The 22123-nt window shown below is 38.6% G+C and overlaps 1 protein-coding gene across 7 annotated transcripts in view; it reads right to left on the reverse strand.

Moving 5' to 3' along the window:
• Nucleotides 1–22123, reverse strand: part of ptprsa (protein tyrosine phosphatase receptor type Sa) — a 216680-nt gene that overhangs the window by 38409 nt on the left and 156148 nt on the right. For 4 of the 7 annotated variants that reach the window (XM_088426524.1, XM_088426525.1, XM_088426521.1 and 1 more), the window contains 10 exons: nt 16961–17278; nt 14360–14553; nt 13143–13169; nt 12048–12165; nt 5705–6298; nt 4652–4746; nt 4288–4538; nt 2820–2907; nt 1821–2033; nt 1313–1479 (listed from right to left, as the gene is read on the reverse strand). In XM_088426524.1, coding sequence (XP_088282650.1) covers nt 1313–1479; nt 1821–2033; nt 2820–2907; nt 4288–4538; nt 4652–4746; nt 5705–6298; nt 12048–12165; nt 13143–13169; nt 14360–14553; nt 16961–17278 — 2065 coding nt within the window. The remainder of the gene's footprint in view (nt 1–1312; nt 1480–1820; nt 2034–2819; nt 2908–4287; nt 4539–4651; nt 4747–5704; nt 6299–12047; nt 12166–13142; nt 13170–14359; nt 14554–16960; nt 17279–22123) is intronic. The other 3 variants (XM_088426526.1, XM_088426523.1, XM_088426528.1) reach the window with 2 other exon arrangements.

Raw genomic sequence — 22123 nt, forward strand, 5'->3', positions numbered from 1 at the left:
AAGCATTTGGACACATCCTAATATAGGGGCGTACTGAAGAAAAAGGGAACCCCCACATTCATGAACATATTTAAAAGAAAATGATGATTAGGTGTGTCTTTACTTGATAAATGTTTGATTCAAATGTGATCCATTTTTTGTATAGATAAATACATAAAATAAAAATGTTAATAATCAACCAAATACAGACCTAAAAATACTGTATGCTCTTCCTGACATATTTGAACTATAGTGATTCAACATTTTCTTTTTGGCAATAACAATGAATAAAGTGATGGTTAACCCATTGTGTGTACGTAAGTGTATGTAAAAATTGCATAAAATGAAGAGACAAATAATAAGTGCGGCAGAAGCTGACCTTTGTTGTGCAGTGGATATTAATGATTTAAAAATGTTAAAAGTTAAATGAAACAAGTTTAGGATGAACAAACATCCTTAAATGTCATATTTTTTTAACAAAGTAACTTCTAGTCATTGTAACAGCCAGGTTAATACATTATAATTTTTTGTCCACATAGCGTGTCATTTTTTAAGGGATTAAACTGGTTCCAGTAATGCAAATTAGGCAATCAATTTGAAGTTGTTTCAAATAATATTTTCTGCAACCTTGGAGAGGTCGCTTCCCTAACCCTAGATGTTATTTCAGGCACGTCCGCAATATAAACTTTGACACCTCAAAGAATCCCATCTTCTCTCCTTTCTCGTACCCCTCACCTCTCGAGGTTTTGAACAACACATACATTTTATATTTGCATGCAGCCATGCTGTCAGGGCTTGGAGTAGCATGCATACATTAATATGAAACAACGCCCTCTTTCAACACTCATAATTTTCATTACATCAGTAAATGCTCCTATAGCATCAGTGATGTTATGTTTATATCGCTAAAAATCAATTGGGGGGGCGGGGGGGGGGGCATGTATGCTGGTTTATATGTCAAAATGATATAAATTAAACAATGTCTTCGACATGTTGGGTCCTGTGCCCAGTGCAAGTGTCACCTCATGAGTGCATTTTTCGGGGGGTTATTTAGCTAGACTAGCATTGGTAGATGAAGGCATTTGCGTTTTAATCCATTTTGCACCAAAAGCATGCCAACTCCATCTGCCAGAATGCTCAGCAAGGGGCAACATGGTTTGCCAAATTGCCAAATACGGTAAACTAGACTGTGGCCAAACACAAAAATGAAAGAAGATGTGGCAGTTTTTTTTAACGGAAATAGTGCCTGTTCTATCTAAGTGAAGTTGAATTTTGCTTTTTCTTTTAACTTGTGACATACACCTCTGGAGCAAGAATAAAACGGTCCACTCACTTTTTATACAGGAGGATTGCGATGACAATGCAGATGATGAAGACTACAGCCAGCACTGGGCCCACCACCCAAATTAGCCCATCACCGCCAGTCTCTATTGGCTGCGGGTCGACCACTTGCTCTGGAGTCAACACTGTATCAGTGTAAGGACTGGTTGCAAACATTTTCTGAACGGAAAAACATACACATTATTATTTTCCATTTTTCTTCTTGAACATCTTCTTCTTCTTCTTCTTCTTATAATGATTGAATATTTACACCGGGGCCCATCCATTGCCAGTACCACTTATCCTCACAAGGCTACTTTGGCCAAGCAGCGGGGTAAAACCTGAACCGGTCATCAGCCGACTATTATGTTATTACAAAAGAAAACATTCAAAACTATCTTTTTTAATATTAAGAAAAAATCTTATACAGTATCCCATTTGATGAAATACCTGTATATGCAAACTTGACCAAGACTTGACATAAAGATGAGTTCTGAAAGGGTTTAAAGGAGAAAACTCACCCCAGCAGTAGCGTTAAGCTCTGCCATTAGGAAGAAGACATACTCCTGCCCGGGTTCAAGAGCCTTGTTCTCACAGCTGCTTTGCCGATGGTCGGAGCCCACAATGAAGCTGGTGGGAAGTTGCCGGAAGCAAGCAGTGATGTAAGGTTTCCACTGGTCCATCTGTCCCAGCTGACGGCGTGAACGCCGCTTGGGGGTCACCTCTCGCAACAGCTGATTGGTGCAAAGGTGTTTGAGTTACTTTTTATTGTGTTTTGTACATTTGCATTTATAAGTAACGTGTTTAACATGTTATCCACTTTTAAGCTTATTTTTGTTTTTAATAAAGTCTGGGCTTGGCTTTGCTAACCTTCAGGTGAGATACATAAGATGATAGATTTTTGGAAATGTGTTAAAAGCAAGAAAATTATGTTAGATGAAAACAAAAAGGGGTCATAAATTGGAAATTACCGGTACTTGAATTTGATCAAAGTTGTCATATTTAGATTTAACAATCAAATGATAATAAAAAAAACAATTTCTGCATCTTTCTGTACCACGTTGTAATTAAGTGACTAACACTAAACAAAATAAATGAGGATGTTACATGTAACTGCACACAGAGGGAAATGAGCCTAACCACAGGGAATGAATGAAATCCCAAATCCAATATGGTTGGTTGCTGTTGATCTGACACCCAAGGTAACCTTTAAAAGATGAGTTTGATACTCCTCAGGATAGTTTTATTCATAGGAAACACAAGCATAGCTGAGATGTTTGCCCATGGTGTCCAAAACACATTTTACAGCAATACAACCAAATACTGTTATATTTTACTCTTGTAATTGCACTACTGTCAAACTGTGATTTTGCTGTATACTTGTATACAATTCTATTGTATTCTACTCTATTCTATACACAGACACAGAACTATAAACATAATAATTATAATTAGTGTAATGAAAGCTGTTTGGGAGGAACTCAACATGTATGGAATTTCCACCCTTCTTAAAAGCTTACCTCTTCCATGTCCATCTCATCAGGAGTCTTTAGATTTTTCACAGTCCCCGTGGTTCTCTTCAATGGCACCACAACTACATAAAAATTCCTTAAAAAAATGTTTGAAAAAACAAACAAAAAATGTTAAACTATTCTGATTAATACAAAAACTACTGTATTTAGACATCAAGACACACCAGTTTTCTCAAAAATTGACTGCACCTTTTGAGGAGTTACGCCTAATATACAAATGTATTTTTTCAGTTCATCATCTTCAATTAAAATTCCTTCCTATTTACTCGCATCCTATTGTCTGAAAAATATGCATGTCTACATATGTCAAGAATTATCCATCCATCCATTTTCTATAGCTGCTTATCCTCACTTGGGTCGCAGGCTCACAGGATGAACAACCATTCACTCACTCAATCACACCTAAGGACAATTTAGAATGTCCAATACACCCGACATACATGTTTTTGGAGTGTGTGAGGAAGCCAGAGTGACTGGAGAGAACATGCAATCTCCACACAGGAAGGCCAGAGCAAGCTTGAATTGAACTCGGGACTCTGAACTATAAGGCGGACGTACTAATCACTCAGTCACCAAGACACTGTCAATACATAATCACATATTAACAAAAAATACAATTTTAACATGGCTATATCTAAAAGTGAAGTTTAATATAGGGTGACTCAATTGTTAAACTGATTTGTTTCCCCTAATGTTCAATAATGCACCTTATAACGCGGTGTGCCCGAAATTTCCCAAAACAAACCTTTTCATAAAGACTGCGCCTTTCGAATTCATTGAGAATTCGGCACACTTTATAGTCGGAAAAATAAGGTAATTGATGTTTTCACATGTTTCAGACAAAAAGTTATAATCCAGTCACCAACAACAACACTGTAAAGTACATCAAGATTATTTTCAAGGTTAAAGCCACAGCAATACTTTCATATTTACAAAAAAATAACAAAAGAATGTAACATTTTGCAAAACAAAAAATTACACTAAAGTATTTCTTTTTTTACAATTTAAGATGTAAAATGCAGCTGGACCTAGCCAATGACAATTTTCTTTCCCTGCATGAGATTAAATTTTACCGTTTTCATTTGATTGTTACATTGATTGTGGACGGCATGGCTTAGTGGTAGAGTGGTCGTCTCCCAGCCGAAAGGTCATGGGTTCGATCCCCCGACCATCAAGACCATGTCTAAGTGTCCTTGAGCAAGACACTGAACCCCCAGTTGCTCCTGATGCTGCGTCATCAGTAGGTAAATGACTAGTTAGTGTAAAGCGCTTTGAGTACCTAAGGTAGAAAAGCGCTATATAAGTGAAAGTCCATTTACCATTTACCATTGTACTATTGCTGATTGATTGAGAAAAATCACAGTATATGGTTCTTTATGGCAAGATAGGTATCACTCATTTCACTAATAACCCCAGTTTGAATTCTAGGTCATTCATTTCAGCAAGTTATACTCACTTGACATCCTTGCCATCAACTGGTGGAAAGGACATGGTGAGAATATTTTCAGGGTCTGCGTAGATATCAAGCTTCGGTTTCTTGGCCAGAATGAGGGGTGCGGTCCTGGCCACAACGCGGTGTCTCTGCCCACCATCCATGCTTTCTTGGCAGGTCACTTTGAACTCATAGGTGGTATTGTGCTTCAGCCCAGTAATCAAAACCCGTAGCTTCCTGGCATCGATGTCCATCTTCTGACGGTTGTATTCGATCTATAATTCAACCGCACGGTTCCGTTTTTGACTCACATCTAAGCATTCGACTTTTCGGGTACCGTTCGTGCAAGGCCATTTTCGAGAAAGTAACTTGGCATCATTTAACTTACCGTGCATTTGTATGCAGACCTGCTTTCAGAAAACTTCCATGCGAGGACCACTGTGGTCTTGGTAGCCCACTTGATGGTAAAATTCTTCGGAACATCTGTATGGTTGGCAAACGAAAACATTAGTATATTTTGTGGATTAAAGATTGGATTGATTAAGGCAATAAGAGAAAATAGTTGTTCTTCTGCAACGTTCCTCTGGTGTGGAGAGTGAAAGTCGGTGAGCTGTTACTGGCTGTGAGGAGGGCAACGCCATTAGTTAAGACACAGAGCACGGAAGACTCATGGAAGACAAACCCATGGAGCACAAAGGTGCGCCCACTGGCTAGCTATCATCTGTAGTGCCAACCAACCTCACCACTGTCTTTCCATCTAAATCGATGTAGAAAATGAACTGACAAGAGATTTGAATGCTAAGTATTCCTATACCTCCGCTGATTTGGGGTTGGCACTACTGACATGCTTCCAAGTGAACATCGAGACAGACTCAAAACATAACATGCCTTTGCAGTGCAATTGGGGGATACCATGCCACAGGCTGTCCCGTGAAGGAACAGAGAAAGTGGGTAGAAGATTTACAGAGGGAAACACAACAAAGAGGGTTAGAAAGGGCGCAATATCTTCAAACAACCGTAAAAACAAAATAAGGAACCAATACCAGTTTTATGTCCTTATCAAAAAGGTCCAAAAACTCATTGTGACTGGGTTTGCCTTATGCCATACCTTGCTTCAAAATTGGTGGTGTGAGCTGACGTTAGTGTGAGTGTGCCTGGAAAGGGGCTGCAAAGACCACCTGAGGAGTGTCTGACCATATAAAGCACTTACCTTGGATTTTCAGGCCGCGCTCCCTTCTCTCTCAAGGACTGACTATGACTTACTGACTTGGGTTTTACCTTGTTTGAGTTAGTGAAGTGAGCATCCGACAGCAAACATTTTAACATCACTATTTGCGTTCTTGAGGAAGAGTGCAGGTGACAGAAAGGGGTGTGGTAGTTTTTTGTGTTCTTGCAAAAACCTCCCAACCGCCTGGTTGGGAGAGAAACAAGCAAACCCTACCTGTTGGATCAAAGCCCATAGTCCGATACTGGATAGGTGGGCTGTAGGGCCCGGGACCTACAATGGTGTGTGCGCGAATTTTCACATCGTATGCTGAGTTTGGCTTGAGGCTGTTGAGCACGTAGCTGGACAGGTTGGGGGGCAAGTGGAGCTCCCTCGGTGCTCCTCCGGAACCGGCTTCCTTATAGGCCAAGGTGTATTCTGTGATTACACCGTTCCTTTCCGCCAGCACCGGTGGCAACCAGGACAGCTGCACTGAGCAACATGTCACGTTGGAGCCTTCACTCATTTGGGGATATCCCCCTGGTGTATTCTCTGGTATACCGAGTTCCACACCGGCTTCCTCCCCAAAGCCCCCTCTGCTTTTGGCGGACAGTTTAAATAAGTAGGTGGCCCCCTGGTGAATGTTGCCCAAGGAGTACTGCCGTTGTTGAGGAGAAAACTCGAGCGTGGCTAAAGGTGATACATCTTTTCGACCAAACTGGAGCCTGTAACCTTGCAGGTCCATGCCATTTTTCAGGTCCGGTGGGTCCCATTGTACCAGAGCAGATGTTTCAGACTCTTGCGTCACTGACAAAATGGGTGGACCTGGCACTGCGGACAAAATTAACCACAAAAGAGCTTAATTCACTTTGAGTATCATATGAATAAACTTCAGTATTTAAATACCGCCTTGCACAAAAATCACCACGTTAGAGACAAAGTACGAACAAAATATGTGACAGTTACTATGCCCCCTATTAAATAATTTTGTGCTTTTGCTGGAGAAATACTATCATCATGTCCAAGAATGCTGGGATATCACATTAAGGTATAGCTATAGATCTTGTATGTTTATTAAAAGAATGTAAGAAAATATTACCATTTTATGAGACCTGGAAAGTTTGTTGTACTATAAAGTTCCCACATAAAAAGTAAAGAAGTCTTTCTCTTCCACACTGGGGCAGTTGTGTCCTCAAATGACCCTTCCCTCACAGTGGCAATGATTGCTATTTGGCGGGAGGAACAAATTGATTTTTTGACATCTATTTTGCATGTCTGTACAATTGTTCAAGCACACGCAAGTGTAGCACATTCAACACCCAACTCACACATTACTGTTTAAATAATGACTATTCAAATAGTTCACAATTCAGGTGTCACCTGTGATAGATATGGGCGGTGAAAGGGTTTTGAAAGCTCTAATGGCTGATATGCACCTTATCCCAGCTACAGTACTATTTTCAGGGTTTATCAGGCTAGATGCCTCCAGTTACCAAGCTACCACCAAATGTTCTTGAGAGGTGGGTGTGCATGACCATTTCTCTGTTAAAAGGGACTTTATCTTCACTCGATTCACAGCTCCCTCCAGCCTCAAAAACAACAACAACAAATGGCAATCACACTAATTTTAGCCTGTTGTACTGGATAAAAAACAAACAGCAGCTTGGAATTAAATACAGGTTTAACGGTAAAATTGAATCCAAGCAGGAATGAAATGCAAATAAAAAAAATATTGTAGGGTGTGTATGAGTAAAGCAAAACAAAATCTTTTATTGAATGTTTTATTATTTAGCGGTGGTCATTTACATATTTGCATTTCTTTTTTTGGCTTAATGGGTTAAATCATTATTCTAGTAGGATACTTTTACACAATTATTGTACTGGCGAATATGGTCATTTGGGTACACGATCTACACTTGGAGCCTCCATCAAAGTGCCTGCATATGGCATCACTTCAAATTCAATCTTTCAAAACAAGCAAAGTGTCAGCCTGCTGTTCGTATTAATCATTTCCATTTGCTAATGGTCTTTATTCTGCTGGACAAAAATGAAGATGATTTCTAACGATGATGTTTGCCAGTAAAATGGGAGTTTGTTCATTGGGAAAAAGGCCTCTACAGTAATGTATGATCCTTTCACATCTTAAATCCAAGCTTAATGCCATTAAAAACCACACACAGCTTTAACACTCACCCTTAATCAAGGAAATTTAATCAGATATGTTTCCGAAAGTGATGTGTCCGTGTGTCTTTACTTTTTTTCTGACTGAGTGTATATAGCTAATCAGTATATCTGTGTATATTCCCAGTCATTCAGTTGCTGGTAATCCTCTAAGGTTGAATGATGGCAACTGGACTTTTTATGTTTGTTAAAGACATTCCATCTTTTATACATAAATCTCCTTCAGTTTTAAACTTCTAGGTATTGGGTCTTCCTATTTTTGCTCCCAGAGGTCATCAAACGGGTATTGTTGTTGTTGCCCAGCGTGATTAGTGAAACAACCTGCTTGCATACTAATTGGTCCTTCACTTGCCTTGTGGAAAACCAGCTCATTAGGGCTCGTTCTCCTGCAGAATCTAATGTTTTGGGGGAGGGGTGTCAGGACAATTTAGATCAGCGACTACTAACCTAAGCCCCGTTTTCATTATATTTTCAGGGCATATTTTCAAAGAGTGCAAAAACTGGGGATATATATACTGTATGTGTGAACTTCAAGATTTGTTGTTGATATATGATACGGTTTCGCTGATGTGTGATGGTGTGTTTAGCTGTATGTGCAGTGTTAAAGTTTTTTTAAGAGAGAGAAAGGGGGAGAAAGAGAGAGAGCAAGACAATCTAGAGGGATAAAAAAAAGGAAGGATGAAGGTGACACATGACAAAGAGCAATTTGCCCTGAAGACAAATACTGCGGTAAGAAAATAAATATTTGTTTGTGAGTGTGTGTACATCAGAGTGCGCGTGCGTGTGTGAGTGACAAGCATGAATAATTCTGAGGTTCTTAAGACCTTGATTGTCCCTTGGTGGTCATCGATCTGCTCTCTCTCCAGCTGTCCCCTGCACCCGCAATAGCCAACCCCCCCCCTATAATCACCTACAATCCAACACCCCTCTGCATTCAATTCAGGTTCTACTTTGGTTCAATCCCTTTTCGTGGGCTTCGTAGCACGTTTCCCATCAGGCCACCGTATTAACAACCTGCTGCTGACACTCACTCGGCCTGATGGAGAAAGTAGGGATCATGTTTCCCTCCCATTTCCGCCCTTGCTTGCGATTGCAAGATGAACACATTGACATCAACTTAAATGTACAGACTCACTGCTGCCATTGTCATTTGGTTGTACAACACAATATGCAGTTACAATTATTCAGCTATACAGCATGAAGATCTCAACCATTGTGCAGATATTGCTCAATTACTCCAACCCTAATACACTCATACCATTTATCAGGCAATATTGTGCATGTGGACACACTCTGTGTACATTAAGGGTGAAGGATATTAGATATTTCTTAAGCCGAACCTTGAAAAGGTTGAGACAAATCCATCAACTTGCTACTGTAATCTCAATTTGCTTTTAATGTTGGATTTCTTATGCAGAAGAGCATGTGGCAGAGGTTCATGGTTAAATTCAATTTGTAATGCAAGAAATGTCAAGGAGACCTAATTTGCACTGCATTACATATAGTAGGGATGTCTAAAATCTATTCTCTGAGAGCCACATACAGAAAAATAGAAAACATAAGGGCCATTTTTTTTTTACTTTTTTTAAACACAAGAAATCAATCAAGTGATCACATATTGTTTATATAATGTGGTTGTTTATTGAAAAAAATGACTACATCCACAGGCTTTTTATTGAAGATGGAGGGGAAAAAAAAACTGCTGTCTACGATGAAAGATTTTCATTGTAATTTTAGTATATGTCTCGGGTCACTAAAATGTGTGCGGTGGGCCTCAAATGACCCCCGGGCCACATCTTGGACACTTGTGAAAGTAATTGATAAAAAAATGGAAAACTGTGGTTAACACATAATCAATAATTGATGTTTAACAACAGATTTTGATGTACCGATAATTTGCAATTCAAGATCAAGGCTCAATATAATCACTATCTAAGAAAGGAACTGAAATTTTAAACATCTACAATATTCTTTTGTATACTTTTTCTAGTGTGCAGGTTTGATGAGAAGGATACAACCTCTCCGGATGTGTTTATTCGATTACATTGATGCTTTTAACTGGAGCAAAAATATTCAGGAAATTACTAAAGATACAGTGAGTTAACCAGGGCTTTCATTTCAAGTCCGCTTCCTGCACTCCACATTAATGTGGCCACACCCTTTCCCTTTCAAACTCACACTTAGTGAGCACACATCTCAAAACATCCATTTATATGGTGCATCGACGGCACTGCATCAGAGATTGGATGTTAGCTAGCTTTCAAGATGCTGCCAGAATTATTTGTAAACTTACAAGAGCGTGATGCAAATTTTTGTCGACAAAGTTGGTGCCCAGTTTTCATGTTTGCATATGCCAAGACCAAGATAAATTACGTCAAGACAGTCTCCACTGTCAATAAGACTTGACCTGCTCAAGTAAAATGAAATGAATGCATGTGTAGGGGAATTAAAACATCTATATGAGAATATATAGTCATTAGAATAAGCCAATCACATTCCAATTTGGAATAAATGGGAGACAGAACACACTTGGCACAATTTAATGAGGCTCTGATTAACCGAGAATGAAGTTCAGATGTTCTACAGTCTTTTCTCTATATTCGTTTAGGAGTTGCAACCTGCTTCTTCTAAATACTAGCCACCACTCTTTCAAATTGTATCCAACTTGACAGTTTCGCGCTGTTGAATTTTTGATCCAGTTGCATGGTGGAAGTACAGTACATGTCTTACTTAATACGTACATAACAAATCAAATAACTTGACTTTTGTCTTCCATTCTAGTGGCAGGTATATCAAAGACCCGGAATATTGAACAAACCTGCTTTTTTAAAAAATATCTCGTTGTTATACAATGTATAGTTATGATAATGTTTAACAAAAACTGGAGTACCATTAAATCTGCCCCCTTTAAACAAGCGTTAATACACTGACAGCAAAAGTATTCAAAGCCCTAGTATCCAGTTTTGTTTCTTTGTCTGCCATCTGAGCTTTAATGTATTTTGACATATAGGGAAACTGCATTCCAGGGCCTAATTGCACTTTAGGAGCTCGCACTGCAGCATGGTGATGCCTTCACCATGCTTCCCTGTAGGTCTGGTTTTGAGCGGGCTTTTGATGAGAAATGTGTTTCCTTCAACTGTCTTTTGGAGTCATGACCATTAAAATTTGAACTTTAGTTTCATCAGACCATAGCACATTTTCTCATATGTTTTTGCAAAATGTAGTTGAAAAATATTTTTTGAGGCAAAATAAAGGCTTCTGCCTGGCCACCTAATAGCTTTGCCTGGACCTACAGTGTATGTATGAAAAAGACAAGACATTGTTGCATATTAAAGAGCAAGTATTTGCCAAAAATTCCTGGAGCTCTCTTGGCAGACTCCCTGACCAGTTTTCAGTTCTCCATAATGTCACTGCTGTGCAATATTTTATTCACTTGATGATGACTGACTTCACTGTGTTCCATGGTATGTTCAATGCCTCTTTTGTACACTTCTCTTGACTGATTTCTCAGAATAAAGTGTCCTTCTAGTACAGTGAAAGCACTCTGTTGGACCATGGTTTGTGCTGTACGATGTGACTTCAAAATTTGAAAAAAGCTAAAAAGAACATCATTTTGAACACCTTGGTTTGCTGTGAAGCACTAGCGCATTAACTTGCGGAAAGTGTGTGGCGACACCAATTTAATTGAGTTTGAACATAATTTTAGGTGAATGTATGTTTAATTCAGAACATGGGCACAAAGAAAACATAACTGGAAATTGGTAAATCACTTTCCAGGATTTCGAGGACGGATGGCAAATCTGATTAAAGGAAAAAAAAGGAGATGATTGTGATTCATCTTGGTCTCTTTATTTCATAAAAAAGATTTTCGCAAATTTACAGTCTATTTTAGAGTTGATCCCATGGATGCCTGACTGGATTATTCCTATTATTTTCTGTTTATTTTTCTTCTGGAGTCTTTGAATCAATCTATATATCTGAGTGCTCGCCTATCTCTAGCATATACTTAACGAAAACATTGTCCAAAAAGGGAGGTAATACATGTATGATAAAGAGAACACTTGTGAAAATGGTTAATGCTTGTCTGTTTAATTTTTGACTTCTGGCATAAACAATAATTCACACTTCAATAATAAAAAAGGAGTGTTGTTTCCCTCTTAGGGACAGTTAACATGTTCAGATTGGCACATATCAGTGAACCATCCCTAACAGAGTGACACTTCTCACACATGCCTCACTCACAATGTCACAACCTCCTGGCACTTGTGTTACCTGACGCTTGCCAGGAATTGTGGGTGCCAGTTTTGTGTCTGGGCATGTGTGTCGCCATCAAAATTGAGGACTTCACATTTTCTCCCACAAACAGATCCCACTAGAATCATACAGTACTTTTACTGACCTGCGCCTTTGGTCACCACCAGTTTGGGTTTGCTCCGTGCTCCATCACCTTTGGTGGTGTATGCCGCCACCGTAATGGAGTAAGTGGTGTCGGGTTTGAGCCCTCCAATGACCATTTCCTGGAAAAAAAATTGAATACATTGTGAAAGAAAAAAATCATTTTTTGTAAGTTTTCTACCCTTTCACCTAACTTTGTTCACCTCACATTGATTGATAGTCCCCTGGTCTTTGCATTAAGTGTTACGCATCCCTTGGGTAACTCTGGTACAATCCATTCAGAAAATATCTTACAGTTTCCAATATAAGGAAGGATATTAGATGTGTAAATCGAAAGTACCCCATCTCCCTGTAGTTATACGCTGGTCAATAAGTTAACTTTGCAATAAATATTTCAACCACTGTATATCATAGCCGTTCACTACTTTTTAAATCAGTCATTATGTTTCCTTTATCTCTCTTTAAGAAAACCTTCTGATCAATTCTTATCAATCTTTCAAGAGAGCAGGTTTGAATGAATGCAGAATGAGCGTTTTAACAGGCTGCCAGGCAGGCAGATGGGGGAGGTCAATAAAAGTAAATGAGCTATAAGCATTGTGTTGCAATTTAGATAGTATTCTCACAATGGAGATGAACCAAAGTTTATATGGTAGTTTTCAAATTAAGATACATAATTAGATGGACCGATAGGATGCATTCATGTTAAAAGGATCATGCAGTTTGGGAAAAAAAAAAGAAGTACTCTTTCAAAAAATCTTTCCCAAAAAAGAAAAGAAAACACAATAGTTTAGCAAGGGGAGTACTATTGTTTTCAAGTATCACTACAAAAAACAACACTAGCTCACAAGACAATATGTTTCAATAACACACAGCAAGTATCACTCCAGGCACAATTGACAGTGGATAGTACATCAGCTATTGACATGAGTGTTTTTCCTCGGTGTTCTAAAGACAAAGTACCACTTTTAAACTCTAGAGGTGCCATCCAAACTTATAAAGGATTGAAGTAGAGTTTGTAAAATCATGCCAGATTGATGCAATAGCCACTGCCTATAGCTTCCCAACTTCACAAAGCACTCAAGTGGAACTTAATACTCACATATTCAGCTGTATCGTCCGTTTCCCACTAACAACCCCCGCCAAAGAGGAGAGTATGGGAGAGATTGCAACAGTGTGTTTTTTTTTTTAAAGGAGAAAGAGCAGAAAGGGAAGAAATAAGGATTGTGAGAGATGGGGGCATTCAAGATTTGGATGCAGAAGGCTGAACTCAGAAGTAGGTCACTGTTTTTGTGATACCACAAGAAAAAAAAGCTGGGAAAAGGTCTGCCTGCAGGGCGTGACGATGTTTAACAATGTTTTTTCTCGTGCTAAATCATCAACAAAGAACAATCCAGAATCACCATGAGAGGCTTTAATTTTTCATGACGAGGTAATTGCGACAAAATTGTACAATTTTTTTTATGTTGGTTTTCTGAAATTTATGTGAAAACCTAAGAGGATACTAAAAGTGTTTAGCTATTATTTGCACAAAACGGCTAATATTTCATCTGTAATCAACTTGAAAACTCAATTAATTTTCACTAACAATTAATACTTTAAGAGAAATGTTACCACTTGTTGTTGACTGAAAATCATACCACTCAGGGTTCAGGTAACACCAAATCACAGCTCAGCTTGCGAACGTCACATGACCAAACCCAGAACACAGGTGAGACTTTGTTTGTTACCTGAACATTGAGGAAGTGATGACATTTTATCTTCATTGGGCTGATTGCTATGAAAGGCTTGAATTCTGTTGACATGTTTTGTAAAAAATAATTTTAAAAATGCAGCTGTGAATTCTTTCCATGTCAATTTCAGTCTTTTCCATGCTGGACTACAACATTCATCACTGTCTTTCTGTCCTTGCATTTGATTGAAGTTCACAATCATTTTTCCGCAGATATGGCCATGAACAAAGTGTCCAGCTATTCCTAATGAAAGCCATGAAGGAAATGTTGCAGGGAAAGATGAGCAAACCTCTTGATTACAGTTTTAGTTACGGGAGGAGGGAGCTCAGAATATTGCAGTAATACAAAATGATATCCAAGTGGGAAGAGCACCCAGATGATTTCCCCAACTCCAGCAATATTTGCACGGTTGTTTTGCTGACCTAGATACACAGTTTGTAGTGTGTGAAAAATGACTGTTACTTGTCGCTGCTATTGAGTCAGTGGAAGTTTGTTGGTTGGACCATGATTGGAAAACAGTTTCAAAGACGCACCTCATGAAAGAATTTGCAGTGCAGAGCCACTTGTGAGATTTAGATGGTCCTACCTGGGCATCAGCCAGCATGACATCCTTGATGAGGGGCAAGCCCCTGGACTCTCCATTCTCCACACGAACATAATGGACCTGATAGCCACGGATCTGACCGTGCTGCTTTCCTGGCATCAGAGAACGCCACATCACCTTAAGTGCCGTGGAGTTTATGACTTCTACCTCCACTCGCCTTGGAGGGCTGCCAGGAACTACAGGAAACATTTAACATACAAAGTGTAAGGAAAGCTGCTGTAAATAAAACAAAAAGTAATATTGAAACACGGAGAAGTGTATTGAATAAAGATGCAATAGTCTTTGAAGTTCTGCATGTGAAATATTCTGTGTATACAGTAGGCTATGTATAAATATGTCGCGTAGAAAACAGAGGCTTTACTGATTTTTTTTTTTAAGGAATTATTCTTGTTTGAACAAATATGATTGTTGTTCCTGTTTATTATTGTTATCATTGTTGACGTTGTTATTATGACGATTGTTAATATAAAAAGAAATGTATTTACAATAACATTGACAATGAGTTGTTTTTATTTTTTGCATACGTTGCGGTCCTTATCCTCTCTACTTACTAATGCTTGTATTTGAAACCAATATAAGCGTGTCTAAAGTTTCAGCTATATCAGTGGTGTACAGAAGGCTCAAAATGCTGTGGTAATAGAAGTGGAAGGGATTTTGGAGCTGCCAATGCCAGCCATCTGTCTATGATTCTCATGTGCTGCGACAGGCTCACATCGAGGCATTTATTCATTTTGGGTTGTATAGTTGAACTGCAGCTTCTGCCATTTAGGTTCCAACTGACAATTTACTTGTTTCACTCATTACATTTGCACACCACATATTAGCTTAATTTGTAACATACACACACATTAACATACACATTAACTTCAACTTCTCCTTCACAGGAGATTATTATAATGTGCAGAAAGTAATATTTTGATAGGCATACCTCTTCTAATGCACAACACAAGTCCAATTTATTTCGTTATTGCACACATAATATATGATGGCTGGAGATCACTGGAGATCATTATCTTAATGTTTTTATTTTGAAGGCAAGTTACCAAAAATCACTCAAGAGATCAAGTTGAGCCAATAAATTTTGTTATGAACATTTCCAACGTTTGTATTTAATGCAAATAAAAAAAAAGCAACTTGGAACTTGGAAGTCTGAGTGAACGATGAAGCCTGAGTAAAGGGTAACTACTTTACATGTGTATAAAATGACCACAAAAAAGGAACTGTAACTAAAAAAACACTACACCACTGACCACACTACATGCTGTACATGAATAAGGTGCTATGCATTGAAGTTAGTGTAGAGTTTATGGGTAGCAATATTTAGCATATCGTATTTTAGGCCCCCTCTAGGTTCAGGCCTGATTAAGTGTGTCCTAACCTAACTTTCATTTAGTAGTATATTCTCTGCTTTCTATGCTTTCTTCTGACTGCTTTCATCCACTTTATATCATGATAAGTCTCTATAATGACAAGCACAGTTTTATGCCCATAGCTCACAAAGACCATGACATTGACTCCAAAATCTGAGCTACAGTTGATGTATTGCTGTTTACATCGTATACTATTCTGTACGTTATAACCCCATAAATATAATTTTATTATTTTATTATTATTATTATTGTTTTGATTAGAAAGAAAATAAATCAATATTTCTCAAGGACTCAAGAATGCCAAACTAGTATATTGCAGCTATCTTTTACAATACATGCAGGTTGTTTTATTCCTTGACAGTGAAATCGTAATTGAAAAAAAAAAAAAAAGTAGAAAATAGATTTACCTTAAATATATCCTAATCTCATCCATGCACAAAATACTGTAACATGACTTGACATATCATGTATTCTATTGCAAACAAAACCTAACCAAGGAATTTCTTGCATATTGAATAATGAAACTAATTTGCTGAAAAGGCAACTAAATCAGCCAGGGTGCAACTCGCTTATGTTGTTTACCAAAGGATTAAAGATGTTTGCCAATACAATTGAGCATAACATGCGATTTGCAAACCGTATTTACTTTAAGTCACATCACTCAATATCAAGAGTTCATGGGAGTAAAAATTGTGAATGAGAAAAGTATTTTTCACTACATTTACATTTTATTGCTTACTATTCCAATCATGCACTGTATGTAGACAGATATGGCTTAGCAGTGCAATGTGATTCTGTTTTAAAAAAAAAAAAGACGGATACGGATACAGGCACGTTTGGTAGAACTATTATACAGTAAATTAGTTTCAATATTTTAAAAGCAACATACTCATTGCAAATAGATCACGTGAATAAATTCCCCAAATATTCATGTTAGCTTCATTCTAAAATGTCTTGAGGTATGAATGTGATTTTGCATGTGTCAGCTGGATAGACCCCTGCACAACTGCGACCCTTTTGCTAGTGAGGGTAAGCCATCTAAAAAATGTGCGAATGTGTAATGTAATTAGATCACTTCGCACTGAAGCAATGGTAATATGTTATCCAATTCGTCATTTCTTTTCCTATTCACTATCAACATTTCTGTGAATGCTCAGCAAAAGCAAACAAACAAAACAAATGCATGTGTACTACGAGGCAGACATTTATGTACCGTCTTCATCGGTCCGGCAGATTAACGGCTCGCTTTCAGGGCCCGGCCCAACAACCGTGAAAGCAGACACAGTGATGCGATACTTGGTCCATTTTTCCAACCGCTGCAGTAGCACCTGCTTTTCGGTAGCAGGCACGGTGGACTCCTCTATTGACTCCACATCGTCGATGACCTCTGACTGTTCCACCATCTGGTAGTGCACCCTATACCCCGCCAGGAGACCATTCTGACTCTTCATTGGCGGGGGGTGCCAACTTACCAGCAATGTGGTGGAGCTGGTGCTGCTGCACTTAATATCTTGAGGGGGGGCTGAGGGCTCTGGTGAGGCGGACAGGACAGAGAGAGGGCAAAGGGGAAAGAAAGAAGGGGTAGAGGACCAGCAGGATGGGTCAAAAGGAAGGGTGGGGTGAAAAACGAAAAATACAAAAGATGGGAGAGATAAAGAAAATGATAAAAGGAAAATTTGAAATTAGGTTCATAAAACAATATGAATAATTTAAACTAACAGAATTGAAGGAACAAACAAGGATGTTAAGTTTGGATAAAAAAAAAAAAAACAATCAAATCAAGCAAACATGAACAAAAACGGGCAATGACAAGAACGTTTGGTGTAATAATGAATCAAGATGCTAGAAGTACCATTTAAATGTATAATTATTGCATTTTATATATATATATATATATATATATATATATATATATATATATATATATATATATATATATATATATATATATATATATATATATATGTATCCACTGTGGAGTGGGCAACATGCCTTAATCAAATTCATCAAAATCCTGTTACACTAACTACACCTTAGACCTTCTATTAGCTGGTCCAAATTCTAGTCTACTGTCTACTGTCAACCCATTGTCAGGTGTGATTGTTGTCAGTAATGGAAACATCGGTCCATAATCGGTAGCAAGAATTAATAAAAAATCTTGTGATTGGTCACGCAACATGCCTTGAAGGGAAAAAATATTTGAAAATTTTGGAATTATATGAACGTAAGGGCATTTTCTATGTGCTGCCCTAATGCTTTGTGTAGCAATTTGCCACTTCTTTTACTGTATGAAGCATAGTTCATTATTACACTCAATGTAAAAATAGCACAACTGCCAACACATGAGATAAATACAAGCAGAACTGGTCATTCTGCTCACAAAAACTCGAATGGAATAAATATGAACATAAGAGGAATAGTGGGAAATTAATTTCAATGCAATCCATGTCACTCAAAAGAAACATAACAGTTATGTCAAAATAAGAATTCATAATAAAAAAAACATGGGATAAACAGAATACTCTTCACAATCAGACAATAAAGAAATAAATGAATAAATAAATAATCACAAAAATGGTCTGCATTATACGTACCTGGCTCCCATAAACTCTACATTTGAAAGACTTTCTTACCATTAGCCCTGGGCTAAAGCAAGTGCTTCTCTTTAGTCAATACAGTTAGAGGGACAAACATCCAAATCTTTTGATTCATGTTTAGCCCCTTCAATTTTGACTTTGAGGACATAGACTATACTTTGGACTCACTGTAGAGTTTCATGATTTCATCACTTTGCTTTAGCCAGGGCCACTTAAATGTCTGTTTGGGCAGGAGGATCCACAAGACTGTGAGAGGGGAGGCTGTAGGCTTCTATGGGAATTGGAGGGCGCACAACACAAACGCTCATGCGCTTTGTTTAAATGAATCCCATTTCATATCATGTGCTTACAAAACTTGGTGGGTTGTAAGGTTAGCTAAGATGACACAAGCAAAGGAGAAAAAAGCCTTGTACGAGTTGCAGTGTAAATGGTACAGTATTTTGTCATTCAGGTTTCAAGATACTGTACACGCCCTCACTGTCAGTTTTTGCAAGCTATTTCTACTACCTACTAGTTTTGCAAACAACCTATAACAAATTCATGAAACCACCAGAGGTTTTTGCCAATCAGAGAGAGCCTCGAGGTAGACAACAAATAGGTCAAGACCTCGCAATCCTTTTTCTGTGTCCAATGGGCTTATTTCCTTTCGGTTTTACGGGATTTGGAGCCTTTCAGCTTATTTCAGCCACTTTTGTTGTATTTGCAAAACTCTCCACGTCAACAATGATTGCTCAGTCTTCAGTCTTTGTGATGTAGTAAAGGGCCTGTGAAAGTGACAGAGCACAGGCTATCGCTGGGGACAGACCTCCTCCAGGCAGATGATGGTTTAAGACTAGCTGTGGCAGAGCTTTAATAAAGTGCATTACCCGTGAACAAGACCAACAAGATCAGATTATGGATTCTAGAATTATACAAGAACCTCCAACTATGCTACGCTTGAAGGTCCTTTGAAATTTCTCAGCAAGTTCTATGTCAAATAAAATATCTTGCAATGTCTGCATTCCAATTTTTCTATTTGAAATTGACACAAATGACCAAATCAAATCAAAGTAGCTGAACTCGAGAATGTGTTGTACATTATTAGAATTGTGCAGTTTGAACACTTTGTGTATTGGTCACGCAATACAGACAATTTAGGAGACAATACTCACTGAATGATTTTGTAGCAGCTCTTCCATCTTAGAACTGTATGTATTTTTCTAGTTTTCAAATTAACGATGACTATCAAACAAGTCGCAACTGTCTGTGAATTCAGGATGCTAAATAAATGGCATTCAGAAAATCTATTCTGAACTTGGAATTTGGTCAAATTGAATTCCATAAGTGATTCATGCAATCTTCATATTACCGTTTGGGAGCTGCCAATCAGATCCCTATTCCTCAACCACCTCCAGCCTGTCAGGCTGATCCAAAATTGAATTGGCCCTCTCTGAACCAGGCCTGAAACTGGCTTAATTTGCATTGTGTATTTCCAGTTTAACACTTCAGTTAGCCAGGCCAGTATTGGATGCACCACAAATAACCAAAAACATTTGCAATCGGTGAAAAAGCACATCCCACAGCCTGCATTACAAATGTCTTCTCATCAACGGCGTCAATGAGAAGGATGGTCACATTTGTGGATCATTATAAAATTAATCTTCCTTGATTCCAAATGTCCATGCTGCATTTAAAACAAATGCTCCAATACATTTAAAAAGCTCGCATAATTACAGTAAGTGGAAAGGCTAAACGGCTTGTTTGGCTAAATACAGAGGATTTAGAACCCACTGCTTTAATTTGAGAGACAGCTCGACTGGCTACTGGCAGTTCCGAGGTATAATCTAAACGTATAAAGCCTAACAATCCAAGGAGATTGGTCAGAGCTCGTAGCAAAGCATGAAATTAATTCTGAAGCTATGAAATGGGATTCCTATCTTTGACTTTGTGGCCCTGCAGTCCTCTAACACCTTCTCCCAGGATCCAACTCATGCCCTATTACCATGTCTTAAAAGTGGGTATGAGCACGAGGGATGCTGGGAGCCTGCCCGCTTCTCAAATTGTGGACCCAATCCAGCCTCGTCTGAACAGTCTCACAATAAATAGGCTTAGGATTTAGCCTTACTATGACACCTTAACCCAAGAGTTCCTGCTGCTTCTGAATGAGGGACACTATTGTCAATAACGGCAGATCTATTTTATTCACTTTGATTGACAACAACAATGGACCAAAAGATACTAATTGCATTGAAATGTTAAAAGGAAATTAACAACATAATTTAGAACTGCATACACTCGACAAAGTGGCCCCCATGATAACAGCCTTGGGTGATGCCGCTTGCACTGAGCATGAACATTAAAAATATGCAGCTATTTTGTATTCATATAACATATATTGGACAATGAATTTTGACGAGTCTGTCTTTTTTATTAGAGGTGAAGAATTTCAGTCTGTCTTAGGAGTACAACACCTTTTTTTTTCAGCGTTGCATTCAACATCACTAGTTTAAGCATGAAAAATGTAGATGGCATCACTGCGTTTCCTCTTTTGAGATTGGATGCGAAGATGTTCCGATGTTAATGGGAAGCCAATTAGCAGTGATGTCAGCATAATACGATTTAACATACCAGTGAGGTACTGCTAAAATGGGAAACTTACTGTGAGGTGTTAAAAGCAAATTAACCACCAGTCATCCCTGGGAGGTTTTTTGAGAACGGCAGACTGAATTCCTACCACCACAAATTCACTTACCTTCTGGCATCCAAAAGATTTAATATGTTGGCACTTATATGTTTCTGTCTTAGACTGTGATTGCTCTGACCTACACAGTATGATCCCAACGTGAATCCCTTGAGAGCAGAGTGTTGACTCCCACATTCGCCCCTTAAACAATATTTCCTGAGAGAGTTCACGGGCAAAAGGCAGCACCGTATAAGTAGAATGGATAGAAAATGTAGAGAGGAGAACTAGGAGAAATGAGCACGGAAATGTTATGCAAATCTAGGAGAGTAGAAAAGAAACACTTCAAATATGGACCGACACTCCTATGAACATGACAGTTATCCTTTCGATCTCCAATAATGTAGAGAGGAAAGCCCCTTTTCTAAAATCCTGGTTTGGACCTTTGTATGGTAAACTTTCAGCTTGTATTTGGCACTATACTTGCAGCTGGCTGTGGTAGTCTTAACTAAAAAGCAAAACAAAACAAAAAGCAGCAGGCTACAGTTTGACACAAAGTCAAACTAATATCCATTTTCATAACTCACAAAGTAACGCAAAGTAACTGAAATGGCTAACAAAACTTTTAAAAAACCCAAAATACGAGGGAGGGGACACAGTGTGAGCAAGGCCATTCCAAGGAGAGCTTATGTTCCTTTGCACGGTGGAACAAGTGGCAAAGAAAGAAAGGAGCAGGGGAGGTAGGCGTGGGATTCTGAATATGCTGATGTAGGATGAAGTGTATATCCAGTCCAATGTGGTTGCTTTTTATCTTTCAAGAAATAAAATAACGCAGCTGGGGAAATAGCAAACACAGTGACAGGTGACGATGGACAAAAGACACCCAAGAGACATCAAGTGACGGATGGAGCTGGAAGAAGAAAGTGTATTTCCATGCCTGGACCGATCAACAATGCAATGATTGATTCATAATAGCACCCCCGGGGGTAGGAGTGAGTGTTGCATGCAACTGCCACTCTCCACAGTGAAGCTGCACTGTCTGTGTAGCTCTGCTGCTCAGAAATTAAACAAACGCAAAAAGAATAGTGGAGTGGTTGCTTCAAAGTCCCGGTGCCCAGAT

Source organism: Hippichthys cyanospilos, chromosome 10 (genome assembly GCF_059441005.1).
Source record: "Hippichthys cyanospilos isolate Australia breed blue-spotted pipefish chromosome 10, RoL_Hcya_1.0, whole genome shotgun sequence".
In the NCBI taxonomy this organism is placed as follows: Eukaryota; Metazoa; Chordata; class Actinopteri; order Syngnathiformes; family Syngnathidae; genus Hippichthys; species Hippichthys cyanospilos.